Source organism: Hermetia illucens, chromosome 5, assembly GCF_905115235.1.
Source record: "Hermetia illucens chromosome 5, iHerIll2.2.curated.20191125, whole genome shotgun sequence".
In the NCBI taxonomy this organism is placed as follows: Eukaryota; Metazoa; Arthropoda; class Insecta; order Diptera; family Stratiomyidae; genus Hermetia; species Hermetia illucens.
The window spans coordinates 13,129,851-13,155,319 of record NC_051853.1 but is presented as its reverse complement, the minus strand read 5'-3'; the positions used below and the strand labels follow the sequence as shown (position 1 = coordinate 13,155,319).

At 43.7% G+C, this 25,469-nt stretch overlaps 1 protein-coding gene across 1 annotated transcript in view; it reads left to right on the top strand.

Annotated features, from left to right (window-relative positions):
- The window catches only part of LOC119658300 (protein misato), a 28,122-nt gene extending 3,759 nt beyond the window's left edge, over positions 1-24,363 (top strand). The window contains exons 4-6 of the mRNA XM_038065600.1: positions 18,003-18,226; positions 18,323-18,464; positions 23,399-24,363. Coding sequence (XP_037921528.1) covers positions 18,003-18,226; positions 18,323-18,464; positions 23,399-24,306 — 1,274 coding nt within the window. The 3' untranslated portion in view covers positions 24,307-24,363. The remainder of the gene's footprint in view (positions 1-18,002; positions 18,227-18,322; positions 18,465-23,398) is intronic.
- Positions 24,364-25,469: the final 1,106 nt, after the last annotated feature.

Below are 25,469 nucleotides of genomic sequence, written 5' to 3'. Positions count from 1 at the left end.
GGATTTTGAAAGCAGCATTAGCCAATGCTACTGCCACTGCTGGATCCTTTTGTTAAGGTTTAGCTAATAAAACATAATTAATTTTTATTTAATTTATTTGTAAATAATTAACAACATCACAAGTTAGTCTATCTCTCATAAAATTGACGCGATGATCGATGCTCAAATCTTTTTTTAAGCCTCCAAACTGACTGACCAAAGCCCGATCACTGCGTCGAGCTCGCGGCTCTCATCCTGACATCGACAAGTAATCGAGTTGCACAGGTGAGTTTCGTGGTGACTTGTGCTGCGCTACTTTGATGTGGAACCCGGGTGAATTTCCGCTAATTGACTCCACCCTGCAGCGCTTCCACACTGCCTCACCCCCAGCTGATACTGGGTTTCAGTGATCAAATGTCACGCGCCGGGCACCTTTCCCACCCGAGACCTCAGCCCCGGGGACAAAAGGCTTTAGCGTAGATACGGGGACATTCTTGGCCTTCCGCCAACGTCAAGCCTAAAGAAGTGCCCCCTCTGTTGGACCCTCATATGGTGGTTGCAGCGGCTTCCGGAAAGCATTCACGCGAACCAAGACGTCGAGGACTGACGGGATGGCGGGGGTGATTTTAATTTCGCCACGGAGTCCTGGAGCAAGTGTAAAAGTCTGGAAAGGGTTGACCTGGTATCGAACACAGGATCGCTAAGGAGTCTCAAATTCCCCCCGTATACTAGCTCGAGGGAGCTGGCCGCAAACTTCTCATGATGGGCTGTACGTAGGCCAAGTAGAACAAAAGACAGGACTAGCGACCACGAAGAGTCATCGTATGCCATTATAGTGGCCTTCAGTGACCTATACCAGAGTTCCAGCATCCCATTAGATTGCAGGTAGTACGTAGCCAACCAATGGCGTTTAAATCCTAGGGACTTGCCTAACTCCGAGAACAGGGTAGACTCCAACTTCGGCTGGAAGTATAAAGCGTAGAATCCATTCCCGGCGCACGATTGTGCGGAAATGTTGGTCAGAGGTATTGCCTCAGGTCACTCCGTGAACCTCTTGATGATTGTGAGGCAATACTTGAAGCTATGCGAATCTTACAAGGGGCCAATGATGTTGATGTGGATCGTGTGAGAACGTTTGGTAGACGTGTTTCATGACTTTAAATTTCTGGCATAGGATCGCTGTTCGAATAGCCGACCCCGCTTGTGAACGGGAAAAAGACTGAAGAAAAAGAAGAAGACGATCGCTGTCCGAATGCCTGGGTGTGCAAGATCGTGTACTGCATGGAATACTTCCTTGCTAAAATTGGACGGAATATATGGCCTAGGTCCCTTTTCAGAGGCCTCGCAGGGTATTTCGGAGGTTGAGCCGAAAAGTGGAAACTTCCAAAATTTGTATTTGGGGTTGTTCCTGAGCATCTGCGTCATCCTTCTGTGTCTTGGTGATTGCGGAAAAATTGACCGTGGCAAGGATTCTTACTTATGAAATGTGTGACAAAGCGTTTACAACTACATTGTTCTTGCGGACACGTGCTGCATGTCCCAAGTAAAATGGCTTATGAAGTGTAGGTGCCGAAGTTGGCGAGGGGATGCTTTCTCCAGCTTCTGTTTAAAAGGGAAGATAAGAGGCTTGTGATCCGTGAACACTGTGAACGGCCTGCCTTCCAGGGATTATCGGAAGTATTTGATTGCTATGTGCGCGGCTAATAGCTCACGATTGTACGTGCTTTAGTTCGGTTCAACTGTATTCAATTTCTTGGAAAAGAAGCTCAACGGTTGCCAGATTTCGTTCACCTTTTGGTGAAGAGCAGCACCTACTGCGATGCCTGAAGCATCGACAAGTACGGCTAACAGTGCATCTGGTTGAGAGAATGTCAGGAATATAGCGTCCGCTAACTGTCGTTTGGCTAGCTCAAATACCTGGACGGCCTCTGCAGACCAATCACGCGTGAGTCTTTGGAGTTGGGTCCAGACAAGTTGGCGTTGAGCATCGCTTGATGTTGTGCGGCTTTTGGCAAGAAACGACGATGGAATTTTCACATGTCCAAAGTCTTTGCAGATCCTTGACTGTTTTAGGTAGTGGAAAGTCTGCGGTGGCTTGAACCTTGTTTGGATCCGGGTGGATTCCCTTAGGACAATGGTGTGGAATAAAAACTAAAACTAAAAAACCTGCTTTTTAAGAAATTGGCATTTTTCAAAGTTAAGTACAAGACCGGCCTCAAGGATACGTTGAAAAATGCATTCGATAAGTTCCAAATGCTTAGATTCGGAGGCAGAGGCGACCAAAACATCATCCAAGTACACAAAATAAAAGTTAAGGATTTGCAGGACAGAGTGGATGAACCTCTGAAAAGTTTGTATCCGTATGAACTCGAAGAGACCGAAGGATATGCATATTGCCGTTTTCGGAATGTCTTCTTTAGCTACAGGGATTTGATGGTACGCCTTGGCTAAGTTCAAGGTCGTGAAAACACAGCAGCGAGATTGTGCGCAAAGTCGTGAATGAGTGCTATGGGGTAAAGGTCTGGAATGGTCTAAGCATTCAGAGGTTTGCAATCGCCACAAGAGAAGACCCTGCATCAAAAGTATGTCAAATTCTTTTTTAGGAATAACGAGCTTGTGGAGTGGTAATGTGTGGGCAGAAGATATTGGTGCCAGTAGTGCGGATGTGGTGCTGTACATCATGCTTAGCTGGATGCGAGTAACTACTTTCGGTAGTTATGATGCTGTATTCTTGAAGGAACACGCGAATACAAAGGTCGGCTACTTCTTTAAAAATGATGGAGAGATTGACAATAGACCAGGTGGTAAGTTTTCCTGAAGACCTGGGCGAGGTTACGGGGTCTATAATAGACCTATTCTGTAGATCCACTAGCAATCCATAGTGGCCTAGAAAGTCTACGCCTAATATGGGACTGCTGATGTTCGCTAAAACAAAACGCCTTGAAAAGTTCGTCGACATCCTAGACTTACGTCTGCATGTAGCCGTAAGTGTATATGGTAGAGGAGCTTCCCGCCGCTTGTTGTTGCGGAATCAATTTGTGATTCCGTGGTACCGGGAGAATTGAGACATCTGCGCCTGTGTCGACTAGGTAAAGGCGCTTGCTCAAAGGATCATAAATTATTAGGTGGCGTGGAGCTGCGTTCTGGATAATCGCCAGCGGAGCTCTCAACGAATTAAATTTTTTCATGACGTGAACGTGCACGGGCTGGTGCACTTCTTTAACTTGTGGGAAAGGATGCGGTGGTACTAGCAAATTGTAGGACTCGTTGAGGTCCTACCGGGCGACTACCCGGTCGCCCATTTCGGTTGGTGGTCCGGGAACGAGTCCGGGACTTTCCTCCCGAACGCAAAGCTTCCGTTGTGGGCGCTTGCTTAGAGACGGTAGTCGCGAGAGTTACCACCGTCTGCTGAACCTCGGTAGTTTGGCTTGTGGCATCCCGGGACACCGTGGGGCGCGCATGCACCTCGCAGATTTTGTCAGCGGTGTTCGCTGACACCTCCGAAGAACCGAAGTCTGCACAGGCCAAGATGGCCTGTATGCACTCCGGGAGTCGCTGCAACCACACGACTTGAAAAGCTCAACCCGACCTTATCCCCGCCCAACTGCTTCATCTCACGCAGCAGTTAACTCGGGGAGCGGTCGCACAAGGTGAACTCGTCAGTAAGTGATCCAGTTTTGCCGACTCATCGACAGTCGCTTGTTGAGGGTGCCTTTAATTTTGAGTAGGTATATTCCTCGAGCCCTCGACGAAGAGCCCAATCGATTCCTCGTCCAGGCGGAGAAGCGCGTGATTTGATCGGGTGGCATCAGTAGTGATATCCGCGTGCGCGAACTCCTCCAATTGGCAGAACCAGGACTCCACCACTGCGGCCACGGAGTTGCCGGAGGCGCCTGCAGCGTGTTGTCGCACCACATTGAGAATATAAGTTAAATTTACGGGCAGAAAATATGAAAATTTAACTGCAGCATGACCGAAGCGGACCTCATCCCCGAAGCAGAACTATTCAAGCCCCAATGTTAATAATAGGATGAGGAACCTGGAGAACCAGCGGAGCGCCATAGGTAACAGTCTGCCCAACTTTGTCTTTATCAAAAAACCTTGCGCCGACTGCTGCGGCCTGACATGTTTTACTTTTCACAATATCTTTAAATCTGTTAATTTTAACCAAATCAATTTAATAATAATATTTACATAAATAAATAAAAAAAAGTGTAGGTTGTTGCTGGAGTTGTGGAAATTTCTTCGAAGTGTACCTGTTTTTCTCCAACAGTTTCTGCTTTTGCCGTCACAGATTCCGTAAGTTTCGATGGTTGTACCAGGGCAGTTGGTTCTGCACTTCCAAATGCCGAAACCGATGAATTTGGTTCTCGTCAACAGGTTGGTGCTGCTGGCGTCAATATAAATGCTATTCTCAACGGTCTCAACCTCACAACTCAGTGGTGCTGTCGTACGAAGCCTTCAATGCAGTTTGACTATCGCCACAGATTCCAATGAGCCCGTTCTTCGACCGCTCATTAATCACTCAGGTTGCGGTTTTTCAGGCTAAAAGATATGAGATCTTAGCATCCTAAGATCTCATATCTTTTAGTCTGAATACTAGGAATTAGGATGCTAAGATCTCATATCTTTTAGCCTGAAAAACCGTCCTGCTACAGGACCTTGTTCTGTTTTTGGGCCATTGGGTTATATCAGTATATTTTATCACGTATTCTTCTTATTCGTCCCAGTTTTTTCTACGTTTGAAGATAACTTCTTGTATGTGGATCCGATAATCAGAAAGCATTGCGAAAACTTAATTAAGTTCTCCCAATAACAAAATTAATACTTTTTCGTTGGTGTGGATATTTATTCTTGCAAATACCGATATTTCGGGAACCACTTGTTCCCTTCATCAGTGCTAACAAGGAAACAAGGAAAGGAAAGGAACAAGGAAACTTGTTAGCACTGATGAAGGGAACAAGTGGTTCCCGAAATATCGGTATTTGCAAGAATAAATATCCACACCAACGAAAAAGAAACAACAAGTTTTTATTAGTTCAATTAATTAATCGTTGGAAACACCGCATAATTTCACTCAAAATTAATACATTTTATCAACATATAACAGACGTTTAGTAAGTCAAGTAAGTAAGTAAGTATAGACCTAGAATTTAGTTTCAGTCGGTGACGGTTGTCGCTATGAATGGAGAAACCGCGAAGGGCTTTGAGGTTGTGCTTCTCTGAACACGCTCAATGTCGTATTCCGCGGCAGCTAAATATATTGGAAAATCAAAACCATGGCGAAATACAGTACATTGTGGTCGTACCACGTGGTTAGAGTTACTCGCGGAATCAGTTTGTCCAGAACATCTTTAAACATACAATCAAGGCTGTCTATCAAAAGATTTTTTTCCCTTTACATCTATTTGCTCTCACTCTAAATGCTTCCAAGATGGTTGAAATTTATAAGAAAGCAGATGTCAATTCACTTCAATAATCGAGGGCTGGATTTTGCATTTGGTTCCTGAACACTTCAGTCATTTGTCTTATGCATTGTACGTTAGAATCACACCAGAATCTGGAATAATGGAAGTTGGGCAAATCCTCGATCAGTTAGAAAAACAATCTTGAAACAATCGGAAAGCTCGTGACCCCCGTATCGCGGAAGGAAGATGCACCACGAATTAAATTCCCATGTAATGTCTCTTCAGCTTCAGACTTCGATGTGGCGCAGATAAAGATTCTTCAAAAGATTAGCATCCCAGCGCACATCAAATACTTTATCACATCAAAATCTAGTATCCTTGACCAAAGGGCTAAAATGGCCCCATTGACTCCGAGCGTAGCAACATATATGTAAGAACAACCTAGCCTTGACGATGGGCGACTCTAGCAGTTCTTTAATTTCTCCACTAGACGTTTTTTCATAGGTGCGTGGACTGACTCATAACTGCAACAATTTCAGAGATATAGTAATGGTCAAAGGGTAGTATAGGTCCCTGGGTAAAACGTGGATTTGTACCCACGAAGGAGTATAAAACCTGGGAAACGCCTGCGGAACCAACACCAACAGCTTTACTATCAAATCCTATCTCCACCTCTACGTGGTGACCGCTGGGAGCTCTTTCTTAACGAAAAGCTGCAGACGGAGAAGGAAGAAGGCGAGTCATCCGCGCCTAAAAACGGGTCAAATTGTACCAACTGGTCCTCCAGGTTGGGGGTTGGGTAGGGCTGACAACCCTACACGGGAAACCGAGGTTACGAAGCCACAACAGGAGCCCTCGGACTGGACGGATAATACAACGCGAACCCAACAACGACAACGGATAAACGATTTGTGCATTTTCTTATGGAACGTGTGCTCCCTGAACAGAGATGGAGCTGCCAAGCAGCTAGCCGACGCCCTGTTCCAATATAGAGCTGATGTAACAGCGTTACAGGAGATGCGTTGGACAGGGATCGGTTTCCTGGAGAAGAGTCGCTATACCATACATTATAGAGGCCATCCAGTAAATCTTTTCTTTTCAAACAGATTTGCTGAAGTCCCGGAGAAGTTGTAGACTTCTTAAATGGTTAGGTTTTTCAAAGCGTCTCAAATTTCAGTATTTTGCCTTTTTGCGGGGCACCTAAATTGGGTAATAAAACTTAATTAAGCGATAATCGATGTTCAAATCTTTTTTTAACGTCTCCTAACTGACTGACTCCAGCTCGGCTACTACGCTGGCCTCGCGCCTTTCATCCTGACATGGACAAGTAATCGAGTTGCTCAGGTGGGTTTCAGTCGTGGTGAGTTGTGCTGCCTTACTTTGGTGTGGAGCTCTGGTTTCTACATAATCGAACGATTTTTGAAATGATCAAAGGACTGTTCAGTGCCTCTAATACAGTTTGATTATCGCCACAGATTGCAATGCGCCTGCCCTTCGACAGCTCGTTAATCACCTAGGTTGCTGTCCTTGGGATGTCGACGATTACAAGAGTGTGGACTTTATGGATGTAGATCTGTCCATAAATTCCACACTCTTGTAAACGTCGCCATGCAGAACGCACAGAAATTTGTACATTTTCAAATGGAACTAATTCTTCTTTTAAATCAGCTGCTGTTTTAGAACGATGATGATCTTCTCTAGACCGACCAATTTCTGCACCCAGGATTTTCCGTCCGCCAATACTTTTACAGCAATCTAACAAGTATCAAGTCATATCAGGGTACTGTAGTGTACCTTTACGGTCTTGAATGCTCTAACACACTTCAAGGTCCTGATCTCAATTTTCGGATAGGGTTAAGTGTGCATCCCTATAATGGGTCCATGAGCATGTCGAATGGGACGAGGAGCATTGGGATCGAGTTATCTTTTCCAATGTATATATTCAACCCTCACCGATCAAACGGATAACTTTATGTAAGATATTGATCCGGAGAACGTATGACAATTTCATGCCAATAATTAAAAGCCAACAACAAACTGAAGTAATGGTGTAGGGGTTGATATAGCAGGCGTGGTGTGAGCATCCTTACCTTTTTAGATTGTAACATAACTCTGAACAGTTATAAGCCGATTCTAGAAATAAGTTTTTTTCCTTCAATTGGTGATACCATATATCTATTTGGGACAAATTATGGGTTCGCTTTCCAACAAGTTAAGGCCCAAGCGCACACTGTGGCAATGGTAAGTAATATTGAAAATGATTACCACCAATTATATAATAGATTTAAGGAAGTAACTTACCCTTATCCAGTACATAAAGAATATAGAAAGGCAGGAAATTTTTCGTCTGAACGTTCTTGCAGAGCTAAGGACTCATATTTTGGATTGACCTCCGCAAGGTCCTGACAGTTGAAGCCTCTTTATCGGTTTTCCATTCATTTTCCTTTTCGCTTTTTTTCGGTAGATATTAAATAAAACCTCTAGCCTCCCGATTTCCACTTCGGAAAGTGTGTTCTTTTAACAAAATTTCAGCATTAGCAAGTAGATAATAAATAAAGTCGGGAAACCGGAAACTCTACGCTTCAGATAAAAAAAGTCTTTGTGTTTCCCAATGTGAGGAGCATAACGCAGTTCTCCATTGGCTAATGAAATTGCTTCACGCATTAACGTAACCTAGATGAACTGACAGTCCACAACTTTGTGATCGACCTATCAGTGAACGTCTCAAATCTAAAATTTTCGCAATGTCGTCCGTCTGCCGCTCTCTATACTTCTGAGTGTTGGCCGACTATAAAAAACAATGGAGGATATCCGCGATCGATATGGGGTTGCACCGATTGTAGAAAAACTGCGAGAGAGGCGTTTTCGATGGTTTGGTCTGGTAATTCACGCTAACGAGAATTCACTTACCAATATTGGTCTGTAACAAGGAAGTCAATTGTAAGTGACCAAAAGGCCGTCCGAAACAACGGTGGCTTGATAGGCTGGATGGGGATTTAATAGCCTCGCAAGTACATCCACATGAGGCATTTGATAAAATAAAATGGCGAAACCGATCACGACGAATTGACCCCGCTTGTGAATGGGACAAAGGCTGACGAAAAAGAAGATGTGAGGAGCGAAGAGTGCATGACAGCTCCGTGTTACATCGCTAAAAATTCCATTGCCCTCTATTTTTTAGAAAGCGATTTAAATAAATCATTTGAAAAGCCCTTTATTGATACTGGTCAACCTTATACGCTTCACGCTCTGAGTTTAATATTATTAGCAAATGTGAAAAATTTAACCTACAACAGATACCGAAAAGGGCTGGGGAGAAGTAGATTCTTCAGAAATGGAATTTTAATATTTCATTCGAATGTTATTTATTCTCCCTAATTATGACGTCAACATCTTATTTGCATGGCTTCGGAAGCAGTAAATTCGCGCGAAATTGCTAAGTTTGAATTACTATAACTTTGACGTTGGCCAGATTTCCATGAAATTTGGTATGTGTATGCGAAATGTGGTCCTCTATGCTGACGCGTAGTCTTATGATGAACTTAAGGGTAGTTTTCCAGTAAATTTTTAAAAGTTGGTAATATACTATTAGTAAGTTTATTTGAGCAAATATCGGAATGGGGCATATTTTGAGGCCTAGATTTCATCTAAGCGCACCATCCTGATTTTGTTGGGATTTTTGGGTTTGGTAGCTTCCGAAAATGAGTCTTGTCTCACTTTAAGTGCGTACATTTTGACTCCTTGCTCATGTATTTTGCAATTCACGTCAAAACGTCAATTTCGGCAAGCACTAATCGAGACCTTTCATTTGATATCCTACACGACTATATCTGATGAAAATTTTTTTTAAATCCCCCCTTTGCATGTATGGGGAGACCGCCTTTAACCTCCACCTAAATTTATGTCACTCGCTGTATGCGTGGGATAGTTCCCATCTGTCCACCAAATTTTGTTGGGATCAGTTTAACCGTTTTGGAGAAAAGTCCGTGTGACAGATAGTCAGACTCGATTAAACCTTAAAAAGGGACAAACAGTTCACAAATGGGAAATAATTTCCAGTGTGCACTATTGTATGTTTCTACATACCGTTCGAAGATATCGACTAACAGCTAACACACCTACGTAATCCGCAAAACTTTTGCGTGAATTGGCAAATTTTGCGGTTCACATAGTAGTGAGTCGATCGACATCGTTAGAAGTGCCACCTCCTTGGGGCAGCCTGTCATTGCTTCAGTTGCCAGGAACGGACCAGAAATCTCCGCGTTGGCGTTGCATAGATCCACTGAGATGAAGTATTATCGAACATCCCCGTTGGTACTGGCTTTTCAGAGTTACTTCCCCTACTTCCAGCCTAAAGATATCACACGCTATACATACAGTCAGGGTTTATTGACTTAAATCATTTGATTTAAATCATGATTTAAATCAATGATTTATATGGAGTGATTTTTTGTAAAAATCATGATTCAAATCAAAGTTCTTAGATTACTTAAAATCGTAATAATTGTATCAGTTACATAAAATAAAAATACTTGGTCAAATGGACAATTTTTATTAATTGATGGAAACTATATTATTAGAATTAGGAATAAATTAATAAAAAAAATCAACAAGAACTTTTTACTAAAATATTTAAAAAGGAACACCAATTTTGCCGCTTATTCACTATTCAGGTTGCTGCGAAGATTGGATTGAACTAGATCAATCGTTGAAAAAAAAAATCAATTATACTGAAGCGGAGGAAGTCACGGCTGTAAACAACTAGCACAAGATAGACGTTAGTTGACCATGCTCATCTATGTTATTTAACTGCGATTCAGACGACCACAGTTTCGTCCACCGCATAGGGAACTCGCCGGATGCTGCCTAACCCTGGATGAAACCGTAGTCATTTGTATTTCGTTTAACTTTGGATGTTAGTCCATGCAGTCCCCAAGTATTCCATGTACCAGTTGTAGAAGATCACTCTTCAATTGTTCCGGTCTGCCATCAAGTGGATAACAGATAACAATTCCAAACGAAACGACAAAAAAAATTGTTTTATAATTTTTATTATTTCCTCTGTTAACATTACTTGCTTACATAGATCGGTTTAAATTTGATTATTAAACGCAATAGGCAATAATTATCAAAGGCAGTAGCCCTAACTATCACAATTGGCTTGTAGATTATTAATGAATCTTAGACTGATCTCTTCATGATTATTACTTTTGCATTTATTATTTATTTATTTAGTTCAAAAAGCCCACGGACCCTCTTCCCGCCCAACCGGACTGAGGGGCGACCAACCTAAGGATGGGCTGAAGGCAACATCCAAAGGCCCGCATCACAGCGATGATGCGTTTTAACGCAAAGTGTGTGCGACCATGCGAAAATGTATTACTACATCCCGATTGTCGCAAACACTTTAGCCAATGACGCGGAGGTCCTACACTACAGAGACATGGATCTTATATTGAAGACAGTGCGGATCAAGACTGAAACCCATTAGGTCAGATTGTTACCGGACAGGACTCTTCGGACTATAGCACAGGTTGCAAGGATAACTGCTTTTTGCATCTCCATGTATAGTCCAGCCCTAAGATCGAGCGTTTTCAGCGCTTTATGTAAGTTCTGCGGGACTAATCCCGTCGCTGAAATTATTACTGGGACTACTTGGATCTTTTGTAGTCTCCAAGTCTGCTTCATATCGTCTGCCAAGGGGCCGTAGTTCCGGATCTTTTCGTGCTGTTTTTCAACAGTGTTCCGGTCCAACGGTACGGCTACATCGATTATAAAGCACGCTCGTTCTTCCTTCAGAAGCAGAACTAGATCGGGTCTGTTATGATTTACACTGTGGTCGGTGGCAATAGTGTGATCCCACAGTAGTTTGACCCGATCATTTTCCAAGATTCTCTGCGGAGTATACTTATAGTAAGGATGGTAGGTTGCCACTAAGTTATACTTCAACGCAAGGTTTTGATGGAGAATCTTGCAGACGGAGTTATGACGATTGGTGTACTCGGTACCGCTCAACATCCTGCACGCAGATGTTATGTGCTGGATGGTCTCCTCTTCACAGTTGCATAACCTACAACTGGAGTTGGTGATTGAGGAGTCGTGAAGAATGCACCGTTTATAATTTTTTGTTGGGAGCGAAGCATCCTGAATTGAAGTTAGGAATGCTTCGGTCTCATAGAAAAGTACACCATTTGTCAACCATTTGTTGGAGGCTTCGATGTCAATGCCTGACAACAACAAATTTTTTATATGACCTCCGTGAATGGGTTTCTCTTTCCACATGTCGATCTTCTGTTGGACTGAAGTAACATTCGACATGGGATCCCATTCTCTGCTTCTCAAGTTCAAAGGAGATAATTTATTATCTGCCATGACGGTAGCCTGATGTATTTGGCTAGAGGATTGTTTCTCATAGAAAAACTCACGAAGAGAATGCACTTGATTGTAGTGCAACGTTTTTAAATCAAGTACCCCCCTTCCTCCCTGATGACGTGGGATAGTGATCCTCAATTTTTGGGCAGCTCTATTGTGCATGTTGTTGTTTGCAAGAACTACCCTTACCCGTCTATTGACAGATTCTAAATCAGTATTACTCCACTGTATCACACCGAAAGTGTATAGAAGGACGGGAATGGCAAAGGTGTTGATTGCCATGATTTTATTTTTCCCGTACAGCTCAGTTTTAAGGACAAGATCCAGACGCCGCTCAAATTCCCCCAGCAACTTAGATTTAATTATTGCTACAGCAGGTGTTGTTGCTTACAATATGCCGAGGTATTTGTTGACGTCGTCCGAATCCATGCCCTCAATTCGGATGTTATTTTGGCTGTATCCTTCGTTGTCGGTGTGTTTTCCCCGAACAATTGTTTTTATGCGACATTTCTCCAAACCCAACTGCATGCCGATATCCCTGCTGAACTGGATGGTGATGTCCAGCAAGGAGCGAAGTTGGTTCTCGTCTTTGGCATACAATTTGATGTCGTCAATGTACATTAAATGGCTTAATGTACATTTCGACAATATGCCATGCTTGACTTGGAACCCGTATTTGCTTTCATGCAAAAGATGGGATAGCGGATTCAAAGCCAAACAAAACCACAGTGGGCTTAGAGAGTCGCCTTGGAAAATGCCACGCCTGATTGGTATCTCTCCTGATGTTTGCGAACATACCGATAGCTTCGTGCTCCAATTCTTCATTACTGTTCTCAGTAGAAGAACAACATTCGGGTTGATTTTATACAAGCGTAACACTTGTAGTAACCACGAATGTGATATGGAGTCAAAGGCTGATTTATAATCGATGTAGGCTGTCGAGATGTTTCGTTTTTGGTGGACAGCCTGCTTTACAGCTACCGTATCGATTATAAGCTGTTCTTTGCAGCCTCGGGAGCCTTTTGCGCATCCTTTTTGCTCCTCAGCTATCAATTTATGAACATCAAGATGTTTTGAGATGTTCGCGCACAGAACTGAAGTGAAGACCTTGTAGATGGTAGGAAGACAAGTAATTGGTCGACATTTTGAAGGGCAAGAGACACCCTGTTCCTTGGGGATGAGGAAAGTTATCCCCTTGGTGAAAAATGGTGGAACTAAATCAGGATCGGCAATCATCTGATTAAATTGATTTGCCAATATCCTGTGAGTGCTCTTGAACCGCTTCAGCCAGAAGTTGTGAATCTTGTCAACTCCTGGCGCCTTCCAGTTACCTGCCTTGTCAAGGACTGCTTTAACGTCGACTTCAGTTACGTCAGGCATGGTCATTTCGGGGAGGGCCTCGCATGAACGCATAAGGTGTGGGAGCCACGCTGCTTCTAAATTGCAACGACTGGATTTGCTCCAAACACTTCTCCAGAAGTCTTCTGCCTGATCCAGATTGAGGTTACTTTCCCTACCTGAGTTGATGAGATTTTTGTAGAATCCTCGTTGGTTCTGGAAGAACAAGGTGTTGTCTGTCCTTCGCTGAAAGCTTTTCTGATACCTACGGATGCGATTGGAGCATACCGCAAGTTTCTGCTTCAGCACCTCGAGGATTTCTTCGATTGGCATATCATTGGACAGATGGTAGTTTCCAATGATGTTCGCAACGCATCTGTGCACACTTGGTGATGGATTTCCAAGGAGTGCTTGCGTCACACGACCAATCTCCTTTCTCAACTTTTCGACTCTTTTGTTGAGTCGAAACACCCAGAACGGCAAAGTCCTTCTGCGCTCCGGAAATCGGGTTATGAACGCGTCATGTAGTCGATGTCTCTACCCTGATGGATTCCGTTCCAAATCCGTGACACGGTAATAGGCGCGGACGATAAATTCGTTGAGTTGGTTCGTCCAAACCATACGACGCCTAGGTCTCCCGTCCCTGGTGGTTGACGGCATAACTGCCAAAACATCCAAGGGCGAAGAGCCGCTCTGATGTTGTTGAACGACCCTTAACCGTGTTGGGTACTGTCTTCGTGTCCCTGGGGTCCCATTTAAAGAATTTAAACCAAAGTCCCCAATTTTATTCCCACGAGTAATGGGGAACCAGTCAGCCCTGCAACAGAGCCCCAATGTTGCAATGCCCCATGGTTACCTCCAAAGGTAGGGAAGGTATTTGGAGGGGAGCCGCTGAAATACAGTGTAACGTCACTGCAATTCATCCGATAGGCGCGTCGATCCCTTCACCCCGGATTACGGATTTGTTAAGGAGGTTTACTCCCCCTGAACGGGAAGAATCGGTAAGGGAGGACGAACACAAAGGGAAACGTTCTGCTTGTCCGCGGCTACTTATTTACAAGATTAACTTGCGATATTCGTAGCTGACCCGGTGGGTCATGTCATTATCCGCAACCCATGACACGCGCCTGGTCGCATGCAGCTCTGCGTTTGCAACTCAGGTGAGGGTAAACCTGGTACGCCAGGTTATTATTATATTATATTTATATTATTATTTATATTTTTCGACAGCAAGAAGATTACTTTGTGTCCGGATAGCTGAGTGGTTAGAGCTCAATGCCGCCGTACGGAAGGTCGCGGTTCAAATCTCATTGGAAGGAGTGGGATTTGTATCGTGGTTTGACGTCGGATACCAGTCGGCTCAGCTGTGAATGAGTACCTGAGTCAAATCAGGGTAATTATCTCGGTTGAGCGCAATGCTGACCACATTGCCTCCTACAGTGTACTGTAGTGTACCGTTACGGTCTTAAATGAAGTGCTCTAGCACACTTCAAGGCCCTGGTCCAATATAGATTGTTGCGCCAACGATTATTATTATTATATCTGAGTTGTCACAATTTCGGCAGATGCCGGATTTTACCTAATACTAGCACTAAGTACTAAGCATTTAGGCTCGGACGATCCTACCTACTTAAAAACTAAAGGGGCGCTGGTGGTGGTGGCCGGTGGTAGGTTAAGGGAGAATCCATCGAGAACTCCCCGCAACATCGACCACGTATGTAGAATGGTTTACTTCTGCATGGTTTGATCTAGACTGTGCGAAAGTCCCAGGACAACAAGGGAAGCCGTGAACGGGAAAAAGGCTGAAGAAAAAGAAGAAGATCTGTAGCTGAGAGACGCCAAATTTCTTTGATTTCCCGTGCCAATGGCTCATAGTTCACCTTCTTCTCCACGTATTTCCGTTCAATGTTGCTATTATGGGGGATAGCAACATCAATTATATACGGGGAGCGACCCGTCTTGTCAATTACCAGTGTAAAGTTAAAGGATCGCCATGTAATATTAAAGGTTGGATGGCCGGATCGCCATGTAATGTTAAAGCTGGCAGGGTAGTAAAGCTGTTAATGGAGCCGTCTGAGTTATCCTCAGATGATTGCAAGGAGCTTAGCGAAAAAATTCAAACAATCAGAAGGAAACACAAGGAATAAAAATTCCTTACCTAGCGAAGCGGTGGGACCGCAGATAAGATGGCAATATGTTCATCCCTGAACACTTGCCGTGGTTGCTACTTTTGGAACTTATGATCTTTTACTTATGCCGCGAGGATACGGCATGCAGAAATATAAGAACATTTATTTCTTCTTTTCATTTTCTTTTATACAATTTCTTAAACCTAAAATAACTCTAAATCTACCAACAACAATATTTGACCTAATTGGTTCGAAAGTAATTCAACACCGAATTACTTCGAACACTGCACTTACTAATAATTCTCATGAGGCGCGTGCTCTCAAATCTCACATTTCATTCCGTGTGCATATGCATTACTCATATCCATATGCACACATTTTAATCGAGCTAGAAATGCATGCAAGAAATGCAATGCAAGTGATTTATTCACACTGGCGTTTTTTAGAATATATATTTCTAGGTCGTATCGAGTTCAAGTACCTTGGAATGATATCTTGTAAAGTTTTGTTTACTCGATTACGTAATTTATTGTTTTGATGATGACGCGGGTTGGAATGAATGTTTATGATTTGACAGCTTACAGTGCACGATAATATTATTGCGATAGCTTGTAGTACAGTACACTACACCAGTACGTCAGGCTTATTATGTAGAGTATGGCGATCAGTCAGAACTTGCCGGTCCAAATATATGCTGTAAGCAGAACTATCAAGTACCACTTGCGGTTCATATCGGTAAACCGGACATGTTCCCGTGATCAGCCCATGTTTGTATGCAAGGTTTAGATGGATAACCTTGCATACAGCATTTTGCCCGGTGATGTATTATACCGGTGCCGTAACAATACGGCCAGAAATGAGATGGTGCAACGCCTCTAACGCCGAACCACACATTCTGCTCGGGTGGCGAGCACGCCCTCCTGAATATCACACATGAACCTCTCTGTCTCAGCAAAGAGCTCCCCAGCACACAGCCATTGACAAATGCAAATTGACAAATGACTGCCAAAGACAATTCACGTGTTTACCGTGCATTGCCTTCGACTTTCATTCATCGATCCGCTCTTGATTCGACTTTAGCCCACTCAGAGGATTGAAAGATCGGTCCTTCAAGTTAAGTGGAGTCAGTCCACAGTTTGCCTTACAGACAGCCGCATACAAGGGACTCGGCTGCTATTTGCTGTAAAAATAAGCGCGAAGCGAGTCGACGTGGCGATGATGTTGTGGAGGTCACCAATGCTATGTCCGGCATGTGGCTCGTGATGACCTTTGCGGATGGCTTGAATTCGACACTTGTCTAATCTAAACTCCATCCGATTATCACGGCTGAACATGTCTACTATTCTAAGATGGTCAGTACCAGCATACAGCTTGATGTCATCTAAGTACGTCAAGTGTGTCAGTTCGCACTTACCACGTAGGCCATATTTAATTGCAAAATCATGCCCTCTAGCTTTATTCAGTAGCCATGAAAGGGGGCCATGCAAAACCAAAGGGGACTCAACGAATTCCCCTGGAAGATGCCCCCCCCCCCTTATACGGATGGGCTCTGAGGTATTAGCACCCTCAGAGGGTGGAAATTCCTCCGGCCGACTCATGATCTCATTTATGCTGTGTGCTAACCGACTGTGTATGCTAGTAAATTTCTTATACCAGAAATTCTGCACCCGATCCAGACCTGGGCCCCTCCAGTTCTTCTAGTTGTTTATGGCTCGTCGAACTTCGTCTTTGGTAACATCCGCAAAATTCATGCCAGGTGTATTCGGCGGTGATCCACTCAGCATGCTGGGAGAGTAACCCCCAAAGTCCACCTCAATACTCTTTCGCTTCCGTCATCGAAAACTATACTGTCTGGACGCTCTATTGGAATTTATTGAGAGATCTGAAAAAGCTCCGCTGGTTCCTCGCGTATGTTGCATTCTGAACACGTCTGGAATGACATTCACCCTACCGTCGTAACCGACTGCGTATGACAAAGTTTCTGCTTTAGTGTGTCCAGAATTTCAACTACGGGTATCTCACTGGGGATGGCATAGTTTCTGTAAATCCTCTGTACTTTAAGTTATAATCGTTTACTCTGCTTCCTGAGGCAGGTTCTGAGTTACAGTTTTAGTTATCTACGAAATGTCTAGCTGGCAGTACTTATGCGACCAGAATATGCAGCATATATTCCTGGTTTGAGACCGTTGACAATTTCTCCTATCTAGGGTCGAAAATCACAACCGATAACAGCTACGATAAGGAAATTTCTTGGCTGCGTTCGAGAGAATGATCCTCCCAAAAATTATTGGCTCCCTACAAGAAGATAGACGCCCATAAATTTCGTTTTTATAGAGGCTCTATAAGGACGAAATTTATGGGCTTTATAAGGTAAGGACGAAATTTATGGGCGAGTACACCAGTGCCTGTTGTAGATCAAATCGGTTCGACAAGTTGCGGTGTGTGGGTTACCTAATCCGTATGGGTGAAGATGATCCAGCCCGGAAAGTCTATAAGGCAATATTTATGGTTGAAAAAGAAGACTGCAGACCCTGCCTCAGGTGGAGGGATAGCGTAGGCTTGGACGCCGGACATCAATTAGGGATTTTGAATTGGGGGACCTTGGCGCAAAACCGGGATGTTTGGAGTTTTTTACCAAGGCAGGTCTAGACCGCTCCGCTGATGATGAGGCTCAAAACTAGATGCAACTAGGATAGTTTGAATTTGATTGTTATGACTAAGCTTATGATAAAGGATCGAGTAATATTGGATGTCTACGTTTTTTTTCGTTTTCCAGAGAAAGATTATGATTTCAGTACCAATGCGAAAACCTGGTCAGATTTTTTGTATGCACGCTATCACCCTCGAACTATTAACATAGTCAAAAATTACCAACATTCAGATTCAGTAAATTCCTTCGATACATTCAGCAATGGTAGTCGGATATGGCAGAACGAATATTACGAAGATGATTTCGGTGACAAAATTCGTCAATACATGGAGGAATGTAACAATTGCCAGGTAAAGTATATTAGGAGACAGACCGATGTATCTTTCTTGAAAATTCAAATAGAATTAAATTAAAATTACAGAATATTTGAACATTATTTTTGACAGGGCTTTCAAACCATATTCGATTGCGCGAACGGATTTGGGGGTCTTTCACTGAAGTGCCTAGAATACTTGAATGACGAATATTCCAAAGTTAATTTAGCCGTTCCAGTGTTTAATCCCAGAAGTGTATTATTTGAAAATTCAGGTAAAATATTTTTTTTTCTTTTTTAGAGCTTGTCGAAACTATTATTCGCTATTTGAATCGAATTTATGCCATTTTTCATAAATAATTAAATTAACAAAAATTCCAAATTATGGAGGTTTTGCACTGAAGATGGGAACAACTGGTTCCCGAAATACTGAATAGACAAAGATGTTTTCAGTCAAAAGAGACTTCTGTTCGTGATTAACACTTAAATATATTGGATTGGGGAAAAAGTAATGTCGTATTTGTGATAGAATTTTAACGCTTTATTTAATATACTTAGAATTATCCGATTTAAGCCAAATATGCGCCGTTTTGTTCGCAAACTTGTTGCCATTTAGAAGGCAACTTCATTATCCCCCGCTTATAAACCCCCCCTCCTTAATTGCAAAAAACTCAGACAGCCGCTCTTCGCAAGCCTCTTTTGAGAAGAGATGGTAATCACTTGGTGCTAGGCCCGGACTATACGGTGGGTGCGATAGGACATCCCATCCGTGCTCCTGTAGTTTCTGGCGGGTCATCAAAGATGTGTGAGGCCGAGCGTTGTCCTGGTGGAACACAACACCATTCCTATTGACCAATTCTGGCCGCTTCTGGTCAATCGTCTGCTTCAAACGGTCGAGTTGCTCACAGTAGAGAACCGAATTGAGGGTCTGGCCATAGTTGAGCAGCTCATAGTGGAAGATTTCCTTCCAATCCCACCAAACGCACAGTAAAACCTTCCTGACGGTTAATCCGGGCTTGGGGATGGTTTGGGCCGGCTCGTCGCGCTTCGACCACGATCGTTTTCGCTTGGGATTTTCGTACGTGATCCACTTTTCATCACCAGTCACAATCCGCTTAAAAAATGGGTCGAATTCGTTCCGTTTCAGCAGTGCATCCCAGTCGTTGATTCGGTCCAAGAGATTTTTTTCCGTCAACTCGTGTGGCACCCAAAAATCCAGTTTTTTTGGAATCTAATCTTCTTCAAATGGTTTCAAACAGTTTTATTGTCCTTACTCAGTTCCTGGTCAATCGAGCGGTCTACTTGGATGATTTCGACGATTTTATCGGTTTCTACGAAGATTGGCCTACCAGTAAGGGGTGTATCTTCGACATCCACTACACCAGAACGAAATCGATCGAACCAACGCTGTGCTGTGCGAATCGTTTCAGTATCGGACCTATAAACTTCACAAATTTTTTTGACCGCCTTCGTTGCATTTTTACCTCTCAGGTGTGTGTATGTGTGTGTATGGTGGGAGAGAAGCTACAGCTTCTGAGCACTCAGGCCGTGTCGGCCCATTGTACTCGCCTCCCCCGTCTAACGGAATATTCCGGATTCGTTAACGTATCGCAGGATTTCCGTTAGTGGATGTGATGCTACCCGTCGCAATTGGAGGACATCGGCACCAAAGATCTGATGCCTGATGCGTCCATAGGCGGGGCACTCACATAGAAAATGCTCCGTGGATTCCGCTTCCTTATTACAGGAGGGACACGTATCATCTTCGGTAATTCCTATTCTGAACATATCCCAGCTAGTGAATTACGGCCTGTCAGAATGCCCACAATACACCTGCAAGTCCTCCTGCTTTTCGACAGGATAAACTTTGCGGTACGTATGTTCAGTTCTGGCAGGAAAAGTTTGGTGTGTCGAGCAGCATTTAAGCTCTGCCACCTGTCGTTATGGGAAACTTGTTCCCAGTTTTTGAAAACAGATTTAGCCAATACTACTCATACCGCAATTGCTGGCTCCGGTCCCGGCATAGGGGAGATTGACCCCTCTTTCGCTAAAGCGTCCGAGATTTCATTTCCCTCTATGCCACAGTGACCAGGTACCCAGAGTAGTTCCACCGTATTGAATCTAGACATAGAGTTCAAACGGTTTCTGCATTCCTGAACGATTTTCGAGGTGATCAAAGGACTGCTCAATGCCCTCAGTGCAGCTTGACTGTCACTGCAGATTGCGATGCGCCTGCCCTTCAACCACTCGTCAATCACCCAGTTTGCCACCCTTAGGATCGCATAAACTTCGGCTTGAAAAACCGTTGCATATTGTCCCAAAGGAAAAGCCCACTTCTCGTTTTTACTCGAGAGGTAGACTCCGGCTCCAGAACCCTCTTCTGTTTTTGAGCCATCGGTGTAGAAGACTTCCGTATATCCCACCACGCATTCCTCTGGGTCTTCTCAGTCCTCTCTACGCTTCAGGGTAACTACATATCTTCTACCAAACAGATGTATGGGGACACGAGAATCGGAAGGCATTGTAAGAAGTGGATTCAGTCCTCCTAGTAACTCTTCCAATGCTCTGTGCCCCCCACATCCGTTGTTTTCCCATAGATCTAATCGAATTAGCCTATGAGCTGCTCTCATTGCAGTGCTTTGAATAAATATATCCAGGGGCTGCAAATTGAGAAGTACATTCAGAGCTGCGCCGGATGTCGTGCTCATGGCACCAGTGATACCCAGACAAACAGTTCTTTGCAGTGCAGTTAGTTTACGGTGAAAATCTTTTTGTCTCACCTTAACCCACCACACTACGGATGCATATACGAACATCGGCCTAAACATTACCACATGAGGCCTGAGTCCCCATGTCGAGGCAAAGGTCCGCCTGCACAGCCCATAAGCTGTGAAAGCTCGTTTCATCTTTACCTCTACATGTTTGTTCCGAAGAAGTCTTTTATCTAGAGTGACCCCCAGATATTTCACTCCTTCGGAGAGTTGAAGGGTAGTACCCCTCATCTCAGGGAGACAAAGTCCATCCAGTTTTCTCCTTTTTGTGAATAAAACCATTGCGGTTTTATTTGGATTAACTGACAAACCATGTCTAAGGCACCAGCTGTCTATCAAATCAACGGCACGCTGTATATTCCTACACACCGTTCCAAGATCCCGCTCAACAGCAAGTACAGCCACGTCATCAGCATAAGCTTGAGCGTGTATTGGTAAATTTTGCAGTTCGCATAGCAGTAAGTCGATCAGCATACTCCACAGAAGCGGCGAAAGCACACCTCCTTGGGGGCAGCCCTTCGTTGCTTCCGTAGTCAGGTAGCGATCGACCCCTACCTCAGCGCACAGCAATCTTTGCGTTAGCATAGCATAGATCCACTTAATTAAAGCATCATCAACACCATGCGCTCTGGCGGCATCACAAAGTTTTTGAAAAGGCGCACAGTCAAAAGCCCCTTCAATGTCCACGAACACCCCCATCGCGTACTCACCATTCAAAGTTGCATCCTCTATCTTTGTGACCAAAGAATGAAGAGCAGACTCACAGGACTTTCCACGTTGGTAAGCATGTTGGTTTTCACTAAGTGGGTGTGACTTAAGTGCGTTTCCACGAATGTGACGCTCCACCAGTCTCTCCAAACCTTTCAGCAAGAATGAAGTCAAGCTGATCTGTCTGAAGTTCTTTGGATTAGAATAGTCATCTCTCCCAGGTTTCGGTATGAAAGCTACCTTAACCTGTTGCCAAGAAGAAGGCACGTAGCCCAGAGCAAGACATCCTCGAAAAATATTTCTTAGAGGTCGCTCTAAATGCTCCATACCCTCCTTTAGCATTGCCGGATAGACGCCATCCATGCCAGGTGCTTTGAAATGTTCAAAGGACAGTATGGCAGCTCTCACCTTTTCATGGGTAACAACCGCTTTCGCAATGTTCCAGTTCCCCTTGCAACGCTTGCGTGTTGCAGGGGTTGCAAGAACCGTCAACTCTCCCCCTTCCACTTCTCTCACCCATTCTCCCGGGTGGTGTACTACCAGGAGGGTCTGTACTGAATCCAGTCTGGAGCTCGTGAAAGTACCGTCGGGTTTTCTAAGAGAATCCAACTTGGCCGACTCATCCCTTTTGAGGACTCTGCACAGCCTTGAAGTCTCCCTTTCGTCTTCCAGTTCCTCACAGTACGCTCTAAAGGAGTCTCGTTTCGAGCACCTCACGAGCCTCTTATATTCACGTTGTGAGTTGCTGAAATTTAACCAGTCTTCGTCCTTGTTGCTTTTGCAAGCACGATTTAGCAGTCGCCTGGTTGATTTCCTGAGTTTTTGCAATTCTCGGTTCCACCAAGGAACCGTTTTACCGCTTTGGCCTCGGGAAATAGGACAGCACAGAAATAGGAATAGCACTCTAAAAGTATGCCGTTCAGAGTTTCAATTCATCTTCCAGCACCAAAGGAGTCCTTAGTCGCCTAGGGAACTGTACTTTATTGCCAAGAAGTTCATTGAACTTTGCCCAATCCGTTTTCCTAGGGTTCCGTCCTTGTACTGCAGACTGTTCGCCCGCAATAGTCAGATTGAATTCTAGATATCGGTGATCTGACAGTGAGACCTCGTCTAGCACTCGCCAGTGTGTAATCAACTCTAACAATTTTGGGGTACAGATTGTTAGGTCAATTACTTCGCTTCTTCTCGGTCCCACGAACGTAGGGGCGCACCCTACGTTTGCAGTCATAAGACCAGTTGAAGTGATGAAATCAAATAGCTTCTCTCCTCTTGGATTGCATTTGCTGCTGCCCCAACAAATATGTTGAGCATTCGCATCGCGACCTATTAAGAGTTCGAGACCACTTGATTCTGCATACGCCACCGACCTCTCAGGTAGTAAAAACGTAAAATATGACGAATTTCTTGCTTGGTGGACTCCATCTTTGATGCGCTATAACTTGAGACTGAAACATACGATCATAAAACTGTCAAAGAGACACCCGTAGCCCAAATTGTCGTCTTCAAATCGCCGTATAGTATGACCCGATACGATAAGTACAACTCAAGATATGATTAAGTGTTGCCATCCATTGACAAAATACAACATTACTTTTTCCCCAAACTAATATTTCTGGTTTGTATAAAGTAAACCTTTAACCTTTCACCGCCAAACAAAAATATAATACGCTTTTAAGTGAAAATCCTTTTTTGATCAATATCTGTTTTTCCTCCTCTTCGTATATTTCCAGATGAACCTCTAGCTAACTCTATCTGTGTGGTGAATACCGCCCTAGTTTACAGTCATCTGGTGGAGCAAAGTTCTCTAATCGTTCCATTATCGACGGCAGATCGTGCATGGCGGCAGATTGGAGCTCCACGTCACTTCCCATTGTTAAACTACAAATCAGACAACTTATACCAAACATCAGCAATCTTAGCATCCTTTTTAGATACCATTTCCTTAAGGTATCGCCTCAAAAACCCAGTATCGTCCTGTTATCTCTCCAACTTTTGTTCGGATTTGAATAACTACGGTCGTAAATTGACTGCAGCTGCCTTAGGCTTACCATTTTCCATGCGTAGCGACGAAGACTTGATTGATTGCCTGGACAAATTGGAAGGTAGCATGTTCACTCAGATCTCACCCAACTCAAAAATCGGGACTGATTACATCGTACAATCGGCCTGTATCCGTGGGATACCAAAAAATCGCCTGAAACGACCGTCGAAACAAGCCCAACGCCAAATGAAGATGGCAGCCTATAAATGCGAATCTGTATCTGAAATGCTTCAGTTGTATTTCCAGTGCTCAAATCATGCTAGCCTGGCACATGTGTCGGCCGTAGAGGCTCCTCATCCTGTTAAAATCCCATATCCAATGGAAATGTTCGATCCGCGCTTGAACTTTGAAGGATTCCTGGAGGATATCAATCGTATAGAAGATCAGAAACTAATATCCGTTCCTGTGGTCGCTACAGTTCAATGTTCCGGAGATTTATCAGATACTTTGGAGTCGTTACACCGCGAAGCGAGCCGAATAAAACTTTCGAAAATCCATCGATTCAAGGAAACTGGTCTGGAGTCGGACGAGTACGTGGAAGTACTGGAGCATCTCCTCAATTTTAAGGATAACTACGACGACAATTTTGATTTGTAGATACGAAATCTGGCATAAACGCTGTTTTTAGAGAAACGCACCTTTGCTTTTGATATTGGAATTTCGCGACTCCTCCCACAAATTCCCGTGTATTTTCCAATTCTTTACTCATTTTCCCCCAACAGGTTTTCCCCATTAGTCGATGGGTGGTTTCAGGGCGCATGCTGGCGTTGTAATGAAAAAGTTGATTCGTGATTCAGGACCAAGTCAGTGTGCACGAGCACGTGGTAGACACAGCTTGACGTGGGACGCATATCCTTTTTAACGACATAATGAAATTGCGATATAAAGAGCGTGTTATAGGCGTAAGGAAATGTCCATGACTATAAACAATTCGAAATACAATTCAAATTACTCTTTTAAGGGAGGATTAAATTTATTTCCTACCTTGACACAATAAACGGGCTATATTGCGGAGTTATTGAGGCTTTCAATGAGATGCAATATAACCCTTTATTTTTTACGGATGGGACAAAGTCTGGGTTAGTAGTCTCTCGGCATTCGATTGGGATCTTGGTTATAGCTGGTTATTTGAGTATTACACTTGGGGGGAAGCAGAAAATAGCTCAATGTGACCTTTAAATAATCCAGGATATTGTTGCTAGCTGTGGGGCCAACTTTAGATGCGGCATAATGCGATAGATAGATTTACATAGCGAGCATTTTCCCTAGTCACCTTGAAATACTTGTACAAAAACGAGCTTCTCACTAAACTTCCTGATACTATCAATCTGTCTAAATGAAAAAGACGGAAGTATTCCCAATTACTTTTCATCCTTATTGTGCCTGTTACCATCTCTGTTTTTTTCGACATTCTCATTTCCATTGCTAGATTTCCCATCAATAAATGAAGGCCAAATGTGCACGGACAGACAGGGCCAAGCTATTGGATGCAAACAATTCTTGCTATATCCGAACCAAGTCGATACATACCTGCCAGTTGATGGCCCCGGCTAGGTACCAGTCAGCCCAGTATGGCACGGGTTTATGATTTAGCAAACACTTGTAACATAGCAGAGGGATATCTTGTGGGAACGCCTTTCACGTTAATATTGCAGCTGCCTCCGAACTCCGCCATGCTATTAACATAGTATGCTGGTCCCAAGCCCAGGTAAAGGAGGAGGGTTTTAGGTACTATCCTCAGTAAAACAAAAATAAAATGC